The sequence below is a fragment of the Meriones unguiculatus genome, chromosome 1, assembly GCF_030254825.1.
Source record: "Meriones unguiculatus strain TT.TT164.6M chromosome 1, Bangor_MerUng_6.1, whole genome shotgun sequence".
Taxonomy (NCBI): Eukaryota; Metazoa; Chordata; class Mammalia; order Rodentia; family Muridae; genus Meriones; species Meriones unguiculatus.
Window position 1 is genome coordinate 59,410,351 of NC_083349.1, and position 14,079 is coordinate 59,424,429.

General features: G+C 39.6%; 1 protein-coding gene across 2 annotated transcripts in view; it reads left to right on the plus strand.

Annotated features, from left to right (window-relative positions):
• Positions 1 to 2,385: 2,385 nt before the first annotated feature.
• Positions 2,386 to 14,079, plus strand: part of Slf2 (SMC5-SMC6 complex localization factor 2) — a 47,647-nt gene continuing 35,953 nt past the window's right edge. The window contains exons 1-5 of one of the 2 annotated variants that reach the window (XM_021649703.2): positions 2,386 to 2,711; positions 5,539 to 5,582; positions 6,207 to 6,943; positions 8,548 to 8,602; positions 12,421 to 13,391. In XM_021649703.2, the coding sequence (XP_021505378.1) occupies positions 2,572 to 2,711; positions 5,539 to 5,582; positions 6,207 to 6,943; positions 8,548 to 8,602; positions 12,421 to 13,391 (1,947 nt within the window). In that variant the 5' untranslated portion in view covers positions 2,386 to 2,571. The remainder of the gene's footprint in view (positions 2,712 to 5,538; positions 5,583 to 6,206; positions 6,944 to 8,547; positions 8,603 to 12,420; positions 13,392 to 14,079) is intronic. The other variant, XM_021649693.2, reaches the window with a different exon arrangement.

The following is a 14,079-nucleotide window of genomic DNA, read 5'->3' on the forward strand; positions in this document are numbered from 1 at the left end:
GTGCATATGAGCACATTTAAAGTGAGAACATGGATACAGAGACAGAGCAGCGGCTCTTTGGAGGAAAGGAGTTTTGGCTCCAGCCATCTGTTAGCATGTTGAATGTATCCCACCCTGCAAGCCAAATCTGTATCTTTTTCCTGTGCAGCTTAAGCAGAAAAAAAGCCATGATGTTTATTGAGGATTTAGGTAACTACTTCCCAGTTAAGGAGAGACTTTTTTAAAATTGTGCTTTCATTATGACCCCATCTCCATTTATTGATCAAGGGATTTCTTGCCTCACTTACTCCATAATCTGCTGATCAGATTAAGAAAATGTGAAAACTATTGTTTGGCAGCATGAGCAGAGACTTTAAAGTGATGCTTTGGAACCTGGATGATTCAAATACTATAATCCAAGAAAAGCGACTAACTGATCATGCAGAAAGTGTTTTTATGCCTTATTCTTTTTATGGACTGAGCATGCAATGAAATGAATCAGATTAAAAGTTTTGTGGATGTGTTCTGTTACAGAAGCAGGGATCCTAGTGTAGAAATATTCAACAGAAAGTGCTAAGTCAAGCAAGGGATAGGAAATAATGCACATTAAAAGGCATAAACAAATGTATGTCATCATTCAACATATCTTCATTGCCTATCGTGTTCTTTTTAAACTTAAGAAATGATACACAGAAGGAGTACAGTAAATTCTCAGTTACAAGAGGCAGGAAAAAGTGCCCTTGACTTTGGTATTTTTTCCCTTACATCATTAAGACATGGTATATAGCAATGTGTTCTGGACAAGACCTGTGTTTACTCTTTACCTCCTACCTTCTACTTTACCAGCCTATTGGTCACTTTATTCTTATTAATTCTTTCTCTTGAGGGCTACTAGGGGGAAAAAAAAAAGAGGTGAATTTCAGGTCAGTCTAGTTCGCCTAGCAACAAAGCAATTCAATCTCAGTACAATAAATTTGGAAGAACTGTTCAATTTTTTCTGTGTGTCATTTAGGAATTTGCTCTATCCAACTGAGGAAACATTCCTCTTAATTAAAGCCTGAACATCTTTGAGATTAATATTTTGTTTATTAACAATCATTACAATAGAATTTTTTCCCCACTCTCCGGAAGATTTTTATTTCATTCTTTTGAGACAGATCTTGCTACATAGTCATTTCTCTTTTTAAAAAATTTCTCTCTTTAAAAAATACATATCTTTTACTACATTTATCTCGTGTGTGTGTGTGTGTGTGTGTACTGACAGAAGTCATAGGATAAGTCACTGGGTGGAATCAGTCCTCTCCTGCCATGTGGTCACGGGTCAGGAAAGCAAGTTCCCTTATGCCCTGAACTATCACCACAGCCTCCTTAATCTCTTGACCCTTCTACCTCAGTCTCCCCCTTGCTAGGATTACAGGCCTTCCCTACAGCAACTGGCCTGTTACTGCAGGAATCTGTAGAACAAAGGGAAGGGCATCATGTATTTGTACCAATTATACGAGAGAATATAACTAATTTACATTGCTGTTTTCTATTGCTTAAAATTACCCAGAGAAGTGAGTAATATACCCATTGTATACATATGCAAAGTAAGGTTCATAAATACTCTTGTCTGACCAGTCTCTGTTTGCAAAGAACACCTAGCCTAACAGCCTTCAAAGCACAAGACCTTCACAGATGAGAACTGGTCCCTTCAAAAAATCTCAAAATAACAAACAAACCCCAAAACAAAACAAACAAAACACATATACACACACACACACAAAAAAAAAACAGTCTATTTGCAGGGACTTCACGGGAAGCACATTACAGACACTTTTACAGAATATAAAAAAAAAAAAAAATGTCTAATTCAATGGCTGGTTGTGCCCCCAACCTCCAACGGCCTTAAAAAAAGGAAAAACTTCATTACAGTGTAGAAGATCCCTCACAGAACGGTCAAATCACATGGGACAGAGAAGATTACTGAGGAAATGGTGACAGCATTATGGCATTTTGGCCTAAGATGCTAAAGATACTATGTAATGTTAGCGCAGCTGCGCACGTCTGTAGCACAATCGTGACAGTGTTGGCCATGCTCACTGCAGACAGCTGCAGGCTCGGGTTCACGTCTGCAAACCTCACTCCTAGGCCCGGATCAGGCCGGGTGTCGCCAGCTGTCGTAGCACCCGCCACAGCCTCCTCGCTCCCACTCCCACGCACCCTGCCAAGGCCGACGCGGCCCCGATGCGGAGGCGCGCGCCCCAGGCGCACGTGACGGGTCTGGGGAGGGCAGTTTTCATTCTCCCCTCCCCCTTCCAGAAACCCGCCTTCTCCCTACAGGCCGAGGCTTCCTATTGCTCCACCACCAGAGTGACCCTCAGATCAGCCAATCAAGACGCGGCACCTCAAGTAAGGCCCGCCCCCTGATGGTCTTCGGGCTCCTTCCCGCTCACACCGGAGTCACTTCCGAAGAGAGAACCGCCATGAAGAGAGTAGGGGGTGCCGCCCACCTCTGCACCGACAGCCTCCCCGAGTCCCAGCAGCAAGACGGCAACCACGCAACCAGCTTCTCCAGCCACAGCTCATGCCGCCGTCGCCAGCGGCGCCGACATGACAAGGCGCTGCATGCCCGCTAGGCCAGGTTTCCCCTCGTCCCCAGCCCCGGGGTCGTCGCCCCCGCGCTGCCATCTGCGACCCGGTAGTACGGCCCCTGCTGCAGCGGGAAAAAGAACAGAGAGTCCCGGGGAAAGGTACCGTGCAGAGGGCTTGAGAAGGGGCCGGGTCGCGGGAGCACGGGTGTAAGGGAGGACTGCGGACGGCTGCTTTTCAGTTCCCGCCATCCTCAGCGAGCCTAGGCCTTGATGTTCTGGGGCCTGCAAGCCCTCGTCCCACCTCCGCGCGGGGTCTTCTGGGAGTTGGAGTCTCCTTTTCTGTAGTTGGGGTGTTGCTTTTGGTCTAGTGACCACCGGCCTCGGTGGCTACGGAGAGCCCGCCTTAGGTAGAAGGTTATTTTTATTTTTTTCAAGAGCTTGACCTGGGGCCCTCCCTACTCGCTGCATCTACTTAGATCGTTCTCATCCTTGTGGTTTCTACACTGTGAGTGAAATTATGTAAGATAATGATAAGGAAAACCCACAAATTACTTTATAGTACAGAGTACACGACCATTCATACTATAAAAACAATTTTGGGATGCACCTATTTTCTCATTGAGTAACTTGCTGCTTCTAGACCTTTCTCTCTTTTTTTTTTTTTTTTTTTGTAAAGATTTTCTGGGAGCTATGTAATGATGGAGAATTTCATCAAATGACATCCTCTTAACAATAAAACATGTTTAAATTATCTACGAACTTGGTACTGTCTTTTTATTTTAATCAATGCCTTAATAGTGTGACACAGACTCACAATCCGTTATCTTAATTCTGAATACCAGAAAGCTGTGAAAAGCAAATGTTTTCATTAAGTTTTCTACCACAACTTACTTGGCAGCCGAGCCAGGCTGACCAAAGCTAATAAAAGGTTGTGGACAGCCTTTATTCCATTGAGTTCATGGGTGTTCATAAGCTCTGCTGGAGAAATATTATTTTGACTGTAGGTTGCAGCACCAAACCCTGCTGGGGGGGGGCATGCGTAATATATTCAAGTTATTTCCTTGACAAAATCCAATAAATTCAGAATTCTAACACATTTGGTCCCAGAATTTTCAGATAAAGGTTTGTGAAGCTGTCATAATTTTTTTTTAACCAGTTATAGATAAGTAATGGACATTTCTGTATGTTTGAACTTAGGAAACAGTTATTTTTACCTCCAGAAGTTTTATTTAAGGTTATATGGTTTATCCAAAGCTGCATTTTTTTCTCTCTCTCTGATGTATTAAAGGGGAGTGTTAGGGTTAATACTTTAGGGGAGGGAAATGGTGTTATATCTAGTAAGAAGATATTAGTATATTTTGTTTTGAATTTGCTGCTTCTGGGTTCTTTTGTGTTCCCTTTGCACATTCTAGCATTTCTTCCTTAACTTAGTGGTGGAGTTAATTTACCTAATGTAACTAACTTTCTGCAAACAAATTCATGTATTCCCCATAACCTGTCATTCATATTTCTCATAACCATTTAGGTTCTCTCAACATAGGTGGAGTCTAGGCAAACTGGTAAAGATGTACATTGTTCTCCTAATGTGACTGGTACAATGTACAGGATAGAAAAGCAGATCAGCTTGGATTTGGATTGCTCAGGCTTCTCACTGAGTCCTCCAGCATCAATGGAGAAGTGTTCAGAGATGCCAGTAGCCTACTGCTTACTGTCTTTCAGCAAAATGGATGCATTTCAGGAAAAAAAAAATTTATTTACTCATTTTTTTTTCTATATGTAACATTGCTCCTTTCATAGCTAACAATTCAACATACATGGACAAATCAGAGTGTAGGTTCTGGTAATAATTGTTGTGTGCCCATGTTAGGGCACAGTAACCCATAAAAATTATTAATGCTGTTCGGTTGGGCTTTGTTTTGTGTTTTTGTTAACTGTCATATCCCCTTTTTTTCCATTTTACTTAGGTAATGTGCTGCTTTTATAAAAAATATCTTGAGTTCTTTTTTCAAAAACTAATTTATTTGTGTTTTATGTATATGACTGCATGTATGTCGGCACCATGTATGTGACTAGTGCCTAAGGAGACCAGCAGAGGGCATCACATACCCTGGAACTGGAGTCAGATCTTGTGACTAGCCGTGTGGGTGCTGGGAACACTGGCTTCTTTGCATGAACAGCTAATACTCTTAACCACTGAGCCATCTCTTCAGCCCCGTGAACTTTTGTTTTTATAGGGTTTGTGTTTGTTTGTTTGTTTTGCTATGTGTGTGTGATCAAGACAAGATCTCATTGTAGAGCCCAGACTGGCCCAGAATTCACTCCGTAGGCCAGTCTGGTCTCAACACACCTGCCTCTTTCTCCTTAGTGCTGGAATTAAAGGTGTGTGTCATTGCTCCTGGGTCATCTTAAGGAATCTTAGATTGAAAAAAAAGAAAAAGCATTTGAAACACAAGTTGTGGCGAATTCTAGATTTTGCTGTTACTTAGTTTACATCTTATAAAAAACAAAGAGATTAGTATAAGAGTCATAAATAATCCTTTCTGGTTTTGCCTTGCACATTCCTTTTCAGCTACCTCTCAGATCATTCTGCTATTAGAATCTGCTATTCTATTTCAGTTGCAAGAGCCTGTTAAAGTTTATGATCTCTATTTGTCAAGTTTCTGTTTGATTTTTTTTTTTTTTGGCCAGTCCCTGGCAATAACAACAAATAGAATCAGGTGTTTCTCTCCAAGATCCATCTGAGCCATAAGCATTCCCAAACTAAACAGCACTCACCAGTGCCTTGGATTCACACTTCAGTTTTGCCATTTAGTTCTCTAGATTTCATGAGCCTCAGGATGATTGCCATTGTCAGAACCGGATTAGTTAAATCAGACAGTGAAATCTAGCCCTTATTATATTAATCTAACATTCACACTTATTCTGAAATATTGAGGTTTTAAATTTTGGTTTTGTGATGCCATATTAGTTGTGCTTTTATTTTCAGGAAACAATCAATTATAGATTTCTTCAAACCAGCTTCAAAACAAGGTATGCACATTTTCAATGTATTTTCGATGAGTTGTTTTCGAGGTTAAGAGAGCCTCTAAACTTTGATTTTATTATTCAGGATTGAAAAATGTGCTGTTATAATGAAAATGTGGTAAACGTTAAGCCATCTGTTCTATATTCTTAACATTAAAAAAATATTCCAGGTTGTAGTATTTATATATTTTTATTCTTTAGTACAATAGCTCACAAATAGAGCCTTAGGGAGGTTAGATGATGTGCAGAAGGCATTCGTGAAAGTAAACTTCATAAAAGGTAAACCTTTTTTTTTTTTCTTTTAAAGATTTTATTGTATGTATATGAGTACTCTATCTGCATGTACACCTGCATGCCAGGAGAGAGCATTAGATCCCAGTATAGATGGCTGTGAGCCACCATGTGGTTGCTGGGAATTGAACTCAGGGCCTCTGGAAGAACAGACAGTGCTCTTAACTGCTGAGCCATCTCTCCAACTCATAAATCTATCTCTTAATTACTCTCTCTTCCCTCAAAAATGTTTTTCATAACCCAAATCTTAATTGGCTTGAATTTTGTAGTAGCTTCAGTACAGTTAAAAGTTGATAGTTAATGTGTGATTTGTATGTGTTTTGATTGTGGCTATTTTAGACAAACATATGTTGGATTCTCCACAAAAATCAAACATCAAATTTGGAGGAAATGGATTATCCATCACTGAGACAGAGCAATTTGAAAGGAAATTGTCTTCACCAAAAAAACCTAAACCCAAAAGGATGTCATCAGAAGGAAGTCCTATCTTAGAAGCTTTTATGAAAGGTGGTAAAGAGCACCACAAAGATCGTGGTGTCCATGAGTCACGTCGGCCATGTATGTCACTAGGCACCAAATATTTACCCAAAGGAGCAGGTATCTATGCTCCTTCCTCTTATCGGTTGCCCAAAGAGATGAAGGCACGGAAGAAAAAGCACCGGTCCCCAGAGAGAAGGAAGTCACTGTTCGTTCATGAAAGTAACAGGGAGAAGAATGACAGAGATGGAGGCAAGCCCAGCAAAGACTCCAGAAAGCAGGCCTCGGCGACACAAGGTGACAACTTTAAGAACAGCTCCAGAAGTGTTAGTAGCAGAAGCAGCCTGTCCAGGCACCACCCAGGAGAAAGCCCCCTGGGGGCTAGGTTCCAGTTGTCATTAGCTTCTTACTGCCGAGAACGAGAACAGAAGAAGTTGAGAAAGGAACAAATGGAGCAGAGAATCAACTCGGAAAATTCTTTCTCAGAAACAAGGAATCTTTCCTTAAAATCCTCTAGTGTAGGAAAAAAATGTAAGCCAAGGCATGAACACAGTAAACATAATGACGCTGTACCTGGGAAGAGTAATCTTTCGAATCTGGTATGTACAATAATTACTGAGTTAGCTTTGCTACTACTCTACAGTGGTTAGATCTAAGTCTAAAGTTACTAATCCATAGCATTCAGGAAAGACAGGTGCACAATATGTGGTGACACTCATTTCATTAGTTTCTTTTTTAACTACCCTCCATTGAATTCAGTAAATTTCTTTACCCGATTTTTTCAGACCAGTAAAGATTTATTAGTTATACAATGTTCTGCCTGAATGTACACATGAACGCCAGAAGAGGACACCAGATCTCATTATATAGATGGTTGTGAGCCACCATGTAGTTGCTGGGAATTGAACTCAGGAACTTGGGAAGAGTAAGCAGTGTTCTTAACCTCTGAGCTATCTCTCCAGCCCCAAAGATCATTTCTAATGAAAAAGTAAACATTCTTTTAGGCAAGTATAGTAATTTTTAAGTTAATATTTGCCTTAAGGAATGAGATATAAAAACGGTAAGCAACTTAAGCAGTGGTTCTTAAAATACCTTTGCAGCAGTAACAGCAACACTTGAGAATTTTTCAGAATTGCAGTCTCTGGTTCAGTAAAAAGCAGGGGAGTTAGAACCCAGTGACCAGTCTTCTTATAAGGCCTTCAGATAACTGATGCACTCTAAAAGTTCAAAAGTTTCAGGTTATATATATATATATCTTTGATTTATTTATTTTGTTTGAGCCTATATGTGGAGAGGTCACCAGATCCCCTGGAGTTAGAGTTATGGGTGGTTGTGAGCTGTGTCATGTGGGTACTAAGAACCAAACTCAAGTCCTATGAGAGCATTGATTAGGAACTCTTAACCAGTGAACGTTTCTCCAGCCATGTCTGTACATCTTAAATAATTGATTGGGTGTAGCTCTTAGAAACATATCTGATACCTTAGAAAACTGCATGTATTTTTAGTCATACTTTTCTTTTGAGAATACAGAATCAGATTAGCATGAACGCTTTTCGTCTTCCCTAGAAAATCAAGTTAATTTCAAATTGTATTTACATACAGAGCAAATAAAGTCAGCTGTGGAAAAGTACATGCTTGTAATCCCAGCATGTGAGTGGCTGAGGCAAAAGAATTTATAAGTTAGAAACTAAACTGGCCTGCACAGCCTAACCTGTCTCAAAAACAACAGCAACAACAAACTGTGCAGAGCTGGGGATGGTGGAGTGCTTGCCCAGCAGGCGAGGAGCTCTGAGCTGAGTCTCCAGCGCTACAAACAAGTGCTGCGTTGATTAAACTACTAAGGAAACTTGAAACCAGATTAACCAAAAATTTTGAGTTAAGAATATAAATTACTGCTGGCTTATGAAACATGGACTTCTTTTTTGTGTTTTTGTTGTTTTTTTTTTAACGTATTTTATGATACACGTGGCCTTCTTGTGTGTATGCCTGTGTATGTTTCCCTAGTGCTGAGTATTGCATTTGGGCCTTGCGTGGAGTTACATCTCCAGCCCATACCCTTCACTTTAAGATTTTTAAAGGTTTTTGTTGTTTTTAAAGCTGCCTCTGAATATAAGTGCTTGCTTTATTGGTCTAGAAGTCTATTCAAATGTAAGTTCATATTCTTTACCTCCCCAAATTCCTAATTTTCATCTCCTTTTCTTAGGAAAATGGACATCTTTCAAGAAAAAGGTCATCTTCAGACTCATGGGAACTTTCAGGTAGGTAGCATCAGACTTAAACATACAATATCTAAGTGAGTTTGCATCTTCCTCGTGCCTCTTTTTAAAAATAAATTTGTTCAAATATTCAGTTCTCTTCCTAGAATTGAATGTCTCAGGTAGTTAAGAGTTTGATAAAATTACCAGGTGTGGTAGTGCACATCTTTAATCCCAGCACTTGGGAGGCAGAGGCAGGCAGAGCTCTGTGAGTTCAAGGCCACCCTAGTCTACAGAGTTAAGTCCAGGACAGACTAATCTTGTATTCTTGGTGAACTGTTAAGGATGCTTTGTGTGAAGCTAAACAAGATCCAAATAGTCCAAATACAAATATTACATCTAATATTTCTAATATTACATCTCAAGGACATCTGCAAGATACGAATACTAAAATGTCTGTTCATTGAGAAGATATATCACAAATAGCTATTAATTCTTTTTGTTGGTTTGGTGTTTTGTTTGTTTGTTTTTAAAGACAGAGTCTCTAAACACTAAAAATGAGCCTGGTAGAGCCTGGTTTATTGTAGTATGTGTAGGAAGCATCACTCATGTTAAATCTCTCTTGCCCACAGAAAGATCTGAAGCAACTTGAGATGACAACTGTGTGTAAAAAGAGTTAAGATAGGGACCCAGAATTAAAGCATTAAAATTTAACACTGCAGAATTTTATTATTGAGAAAATGAAAGGCATCTAGAAACAATTTTACTCATCTAGCATGCCAGCTTTTTCTGCCATAACTTTAAACTTTGAGAAACGAACTTGACAGATTCTTCGTACATTCAGGAAGATGTAAACACAGAAATAGGTAACATTTATTGAAAACTTACTGTGTTCCTTATGTCATCTCTGTGGTATTAAAAATGCAGCTATACATGGTAGTACGTGCCTGTAATTTAGACTGCATAGCAAGGCCCTGTCTCAGAAAACAAAAACAAGGGGCTACAGAGATGACTTAATTGATGAAGCACCTGTTGGTACAAGGATCACAATTAAGATCTCTAGTGTCTGTGTGCAAAAGCCGAACATGTCAAGTGCTCACCTATAATGAAGTATGGTGAAATAAATATCTAGCCTATAGTCTGTTTAGGAATTACAAAAAGAACTAGAAAATTCTGCAGTTCCTCTGCTTCCTAGAAAGTTTAGAAAAGGGAAACTTCAGACTTGGGGGGCCACTACATTTGGGCAGCTTTCATTTTTAAAATTATATTTTCCAGATTATGTGTTCATAAAGGTAACTCTTAAGATTATTTATTTTTTGAGCTTTTCTTATTTATTGTCTTTTGAGACAGGGTTTCACTATGTAGCCATGGCTAGCCTGGGAACTAATCTATGTAGACCACACTGGCCTCAAACTCATGGAGATAAATCTGACTCTTCCTCCTGCACTATATGAGCACTTGGGAGGTAGAGGCATGAAGATCAGGAGTGCAAGGTCATCCTACATGAGTTCCAGACCAGCCTTGACTACACGAGAATCTACCTCACCCCCAAGTCCCAAAACAAACAAACTGTAAACTGGAAAGACATCTGTCAATACACAGAAAAAATTGATTTAGACATATTTGGTTTTGAGAATACAATTTGTGTATGTTAATGGTTTTCTTTGTCTTCTAGAGCGTTAAGCATGTGCTAGACAGGTATCCATTACTATTATGCCTCCAAACTTTATGAATTTAAGATGAATGATTAAAGTATGAGTTTATGTTCTTTAAGGCAGGATCTCTTTGTAGCTCTGGTTGTCCTGGCACTCACTATGTAGATTAGTCTGCCCTTGAACTTAGAGGTTTGCCTGCCTCTGTCTCCCAAGTGCTGGGATTAAAGTTGTGTGTCAGAACAGGCTCAGTGAAATGGTTTTTGGTATAATATAAATGTTAAAGACTGACTAACTGAGGCTGAGGAGATAGTTCAGTGGGTAAAAGTACTTTCTGTGCAAGCATAAAGTTGAGATCCCAGCACCCGTGTAAGTACAAGGCAAGTGTAGCATCCCACCGGTGGCCCAGGTGCTCTAAAGGCAGAGACAGGATCCCAGGGCACGTAGGCTGGCTAGACTAGATGAATTGGTAAGATCCAGGTTCAGCTAGACCCCTTGCTTCAGAAAATAAAGTGGAGGGTGATCAAGGATGACACCCAATAGCAACCTCTGGCCTCCACTCAAACACCAATATAAACACACAGGATCCTAAACTCAAAATTACATAGATTTTTGTTGTTAGGTTTTTTTGTTTTTTTTTTTTTGAGAGTGGAGAGTGTCAAGACAGGGTTTCTCTGTGTAGCCCTGCTGTAGACCAGGATTGCATGAACTCAGTGATCTGCCTGCCTCTACCTCCCAAGTACTGTGATTAAAGGCATGTGCTTCCACTGCCTGGCAAATATACAGTTATTAAAGTGTTTCTGGTTTCAGCTGTTAATAAATACAGATATCGTTAACAAAGTCTCCCAGCTAGAGTAGCTTAAAACGACATATTATCATAGTTGTGGAGAGTTGAAGTTTAAAATGAGTGCTTTGGTAAGCCTCTCTGTAACTCTAAAAATGCTTTTTCACATCTGATAGTTTCAGCTGTTTGTTTGCAGTCTTCAACATTCCTTAGCCTGTAACTGAACCACTCAGTCATGTGATATCTTGTGTTTCTTTGTTATGTCTTGTCTGGTGTACCTGTCTTTGAGTCTAAATTCTCAAATTTTTTTTAATTTATATTTATTTTATATGCATTGGTGTTTTGACGACATGTGTCTGTGTGAGTGTGTTGGACCCCCTGGAATTTGAGTTACAGACAGTTGTGAGCTGCTATGTGGGTGCTGGGAAATGAACCCTGGTCCTCTGTAAGAGCAGCCAGTGCTTTTACCTCTGAGCCATCTCTCCAGCCCCAGAATTTCCTATTCTTATAAGAAATCTCATCATTTGCATTGGCCTTGTTTTAATTCGGGTATGTCTGTCAAAGTCTGTTACTAGTTCTCATCCTGTAGGGCTGAAGGTCAGCAATTGATCATATTTGTGAAGACAAAATTAAACCCATAACAGCTGAATACTAGAGAGACATAAAGAATTAGTAGTAATCACTAGATGGAAATACTTATTGGTTTGGGTTTTTTTTTGTTTGTTTGTTTTATTTTTATTTGTTTGTTTGTGTTTTTTTAAGACTAGATTGTACAACCTCCCTAGCCTCCCTTCCAGCCCAAGCTGGCCTTTGTATACTTGATCCTTCTGCCTCAGACTCCTGACCGCTGAGATTACAGGTGTGCACCACTGTGGAAGGTAGAATTTATTTATTTTTCTTTCTGTTCATCTATGTATCTATCTATCTATTTTGAGATAGGGTCTCTCTGTGTAGCTTTGGCTGTCCTGGAACTGTGTGTAGACCAGGCTCTCTTTGAACTCAAAAAGATCCCCTTGCTTCTCTGCTAAGTGCTGGGATTAAAGATGTGTGCCACCACCACCTGGTCCAGTGAATTTATTTTTAGATAAGTTATCTGTCTTTTTAGTCCTATATTTGCTTATAATCTACAACCCTTACCTTTGTATGTAGAACTATTTCATTTCTGGAGCCAGATGGTCTTGGGCTTGAAAAGAATATCTACTTTGAACAGAAGTGCTCTAGGATCTCTTCATTGGTGCCAGTGTATAGTGTCTTATGTTTTGGGAAATGATTCCTTTGGTAAGAGAGTAACCTTCTAGTAGACTAACAGTGAAAATGAGCATATGTCATTAGCTCTAAATTTCTTGGACACCTTAGAATTGAAACATTTCATCAGTTTTCTGTGAATAAGCTTGACCCAGACAGAGCAGTATACTTTTCACTGATGTGACAAAAATTAATTTTAGGCTCTAAGCAGAATAAATTCTCCGACAAAAGAAAAAGGAACTCTGTGGACTCAGACCTGAAAAGCACAAAAGAACCTATCATTCCCAAAGCAAAAGAGCCCTTCCTAGAGAAGCGTCCAGACACATCATCACATCAGAGAGAAAAGTTTATAAGACACATTGCACTGAAGACACCTGGAGGTGTTCTGCGCTTGGAAGATATAGCCAAGGAACCGGATGATGAAACAGATCGCTCTTCTGCAGGCTTGGCACCTTCGAATTCTGGCCACCATTCTTCCAGGAATAGTGACCAAGTCCACGCAGCAAGTACCAAAGAGACTAAAATACAGAAACTCCACTTACCTTTACCTCAGGAAAAATCTACAATTAAAAGAGCCAGCAACCTTCAGAAAAGTAAAACAGCTGGCTCTGTGACGTCAAAGGAGACAAAACTACCTTTACTCTCCCATGTTCCAAGTGCTGTTTCCTCTCAAGTACCGTTGAATGCTAAAAACTGCACTCTTCCAGTTCCTAAAAGAGAGAAAGAGCGTTCCTCCTCTAAAGAACGTTCTGGGCATTCTACAGAAGCCTCCAAACACAAGGAACACAAAACAAAGACTGTTAAGGCTGTTTCTAGTGAATCTTCAGGGAAAAGTTCTGGGGGATCTTTGCATTCAGAGTACGACCCTCCTACAGTGTCTCCCCCAGCTGCCTTGGAAATTGTGCCACGCGTCCCAAGCCCTGCAGCACCTTCAGAGAAAGAGAGTTCAGGAAATTCCAATGCAGGTAGCAGTGCACTGAAAAGGAAATTCAGGGGTGATTTTGATAGTGATGAAGAAAGTTTAGGTTACAACCTAGAGAGTGATGAGGAAGAAGAAACATTGAAATCACTGGAAGAAATAATGGCTTTGAACTTCAATCAGACTTCTGCAGCTTCAGGAAAGCCTCCTGCCTTTTCCAAGGGGCTTAGATCCCAATCATCAGACTATATGGTAAGTAGTTCTGTGATAATTTGCCTTCACTTGTTGGGAAAAGATGGATTAATTAAGATAAATTGTTAACTTAATACAGCTCATCATTAGACTGACATGGGTATGAATTCTCGTTTGGTAAATGAGTTCCCCGTATCTTACATTTTACTATTGTTAATCAGTGGTCTCCAAACTTTTTTGATCACATGTACTTTTTTATTAAAAGGAAACTTTAAGCATGTATCCCAATATATATGTAACTTATAAATTCTATACATGTACCACTTTAATACTGTGTTCTTTTGAAATAAAGTATATACAAAAACAGAATTTAGAAGGAAAAAGAAAAGTTAAGCATTTTCCTGTGGCAGTTACATAGAAGTTACTATAGATTAAGTTCTACTGGAGTTTCTATAGACGTTCCATATAAATAGAAGTTCTATCATTTTCTTCCTGCACCCCAATGGATCACCTTGCACACCCCCTGCTTTGGAGACCACTGCTGTAAATGAAGGTAGAGTGTAGAAATGTTGTTAATTGTGGTGTGCAATTTTATTTATAAAGTGCTTCATTCTATCTTGGGAGTAAACTGTATTAATTTTAAGATTTCTGTAAAGTTTGGTGGGGAAGGTTTAATATTCCATGGTAAAACCTAAAAATTAGTAGTAGTTTGACTTCACTAAAATAGAATGCAAAAGCAGAGATAGGG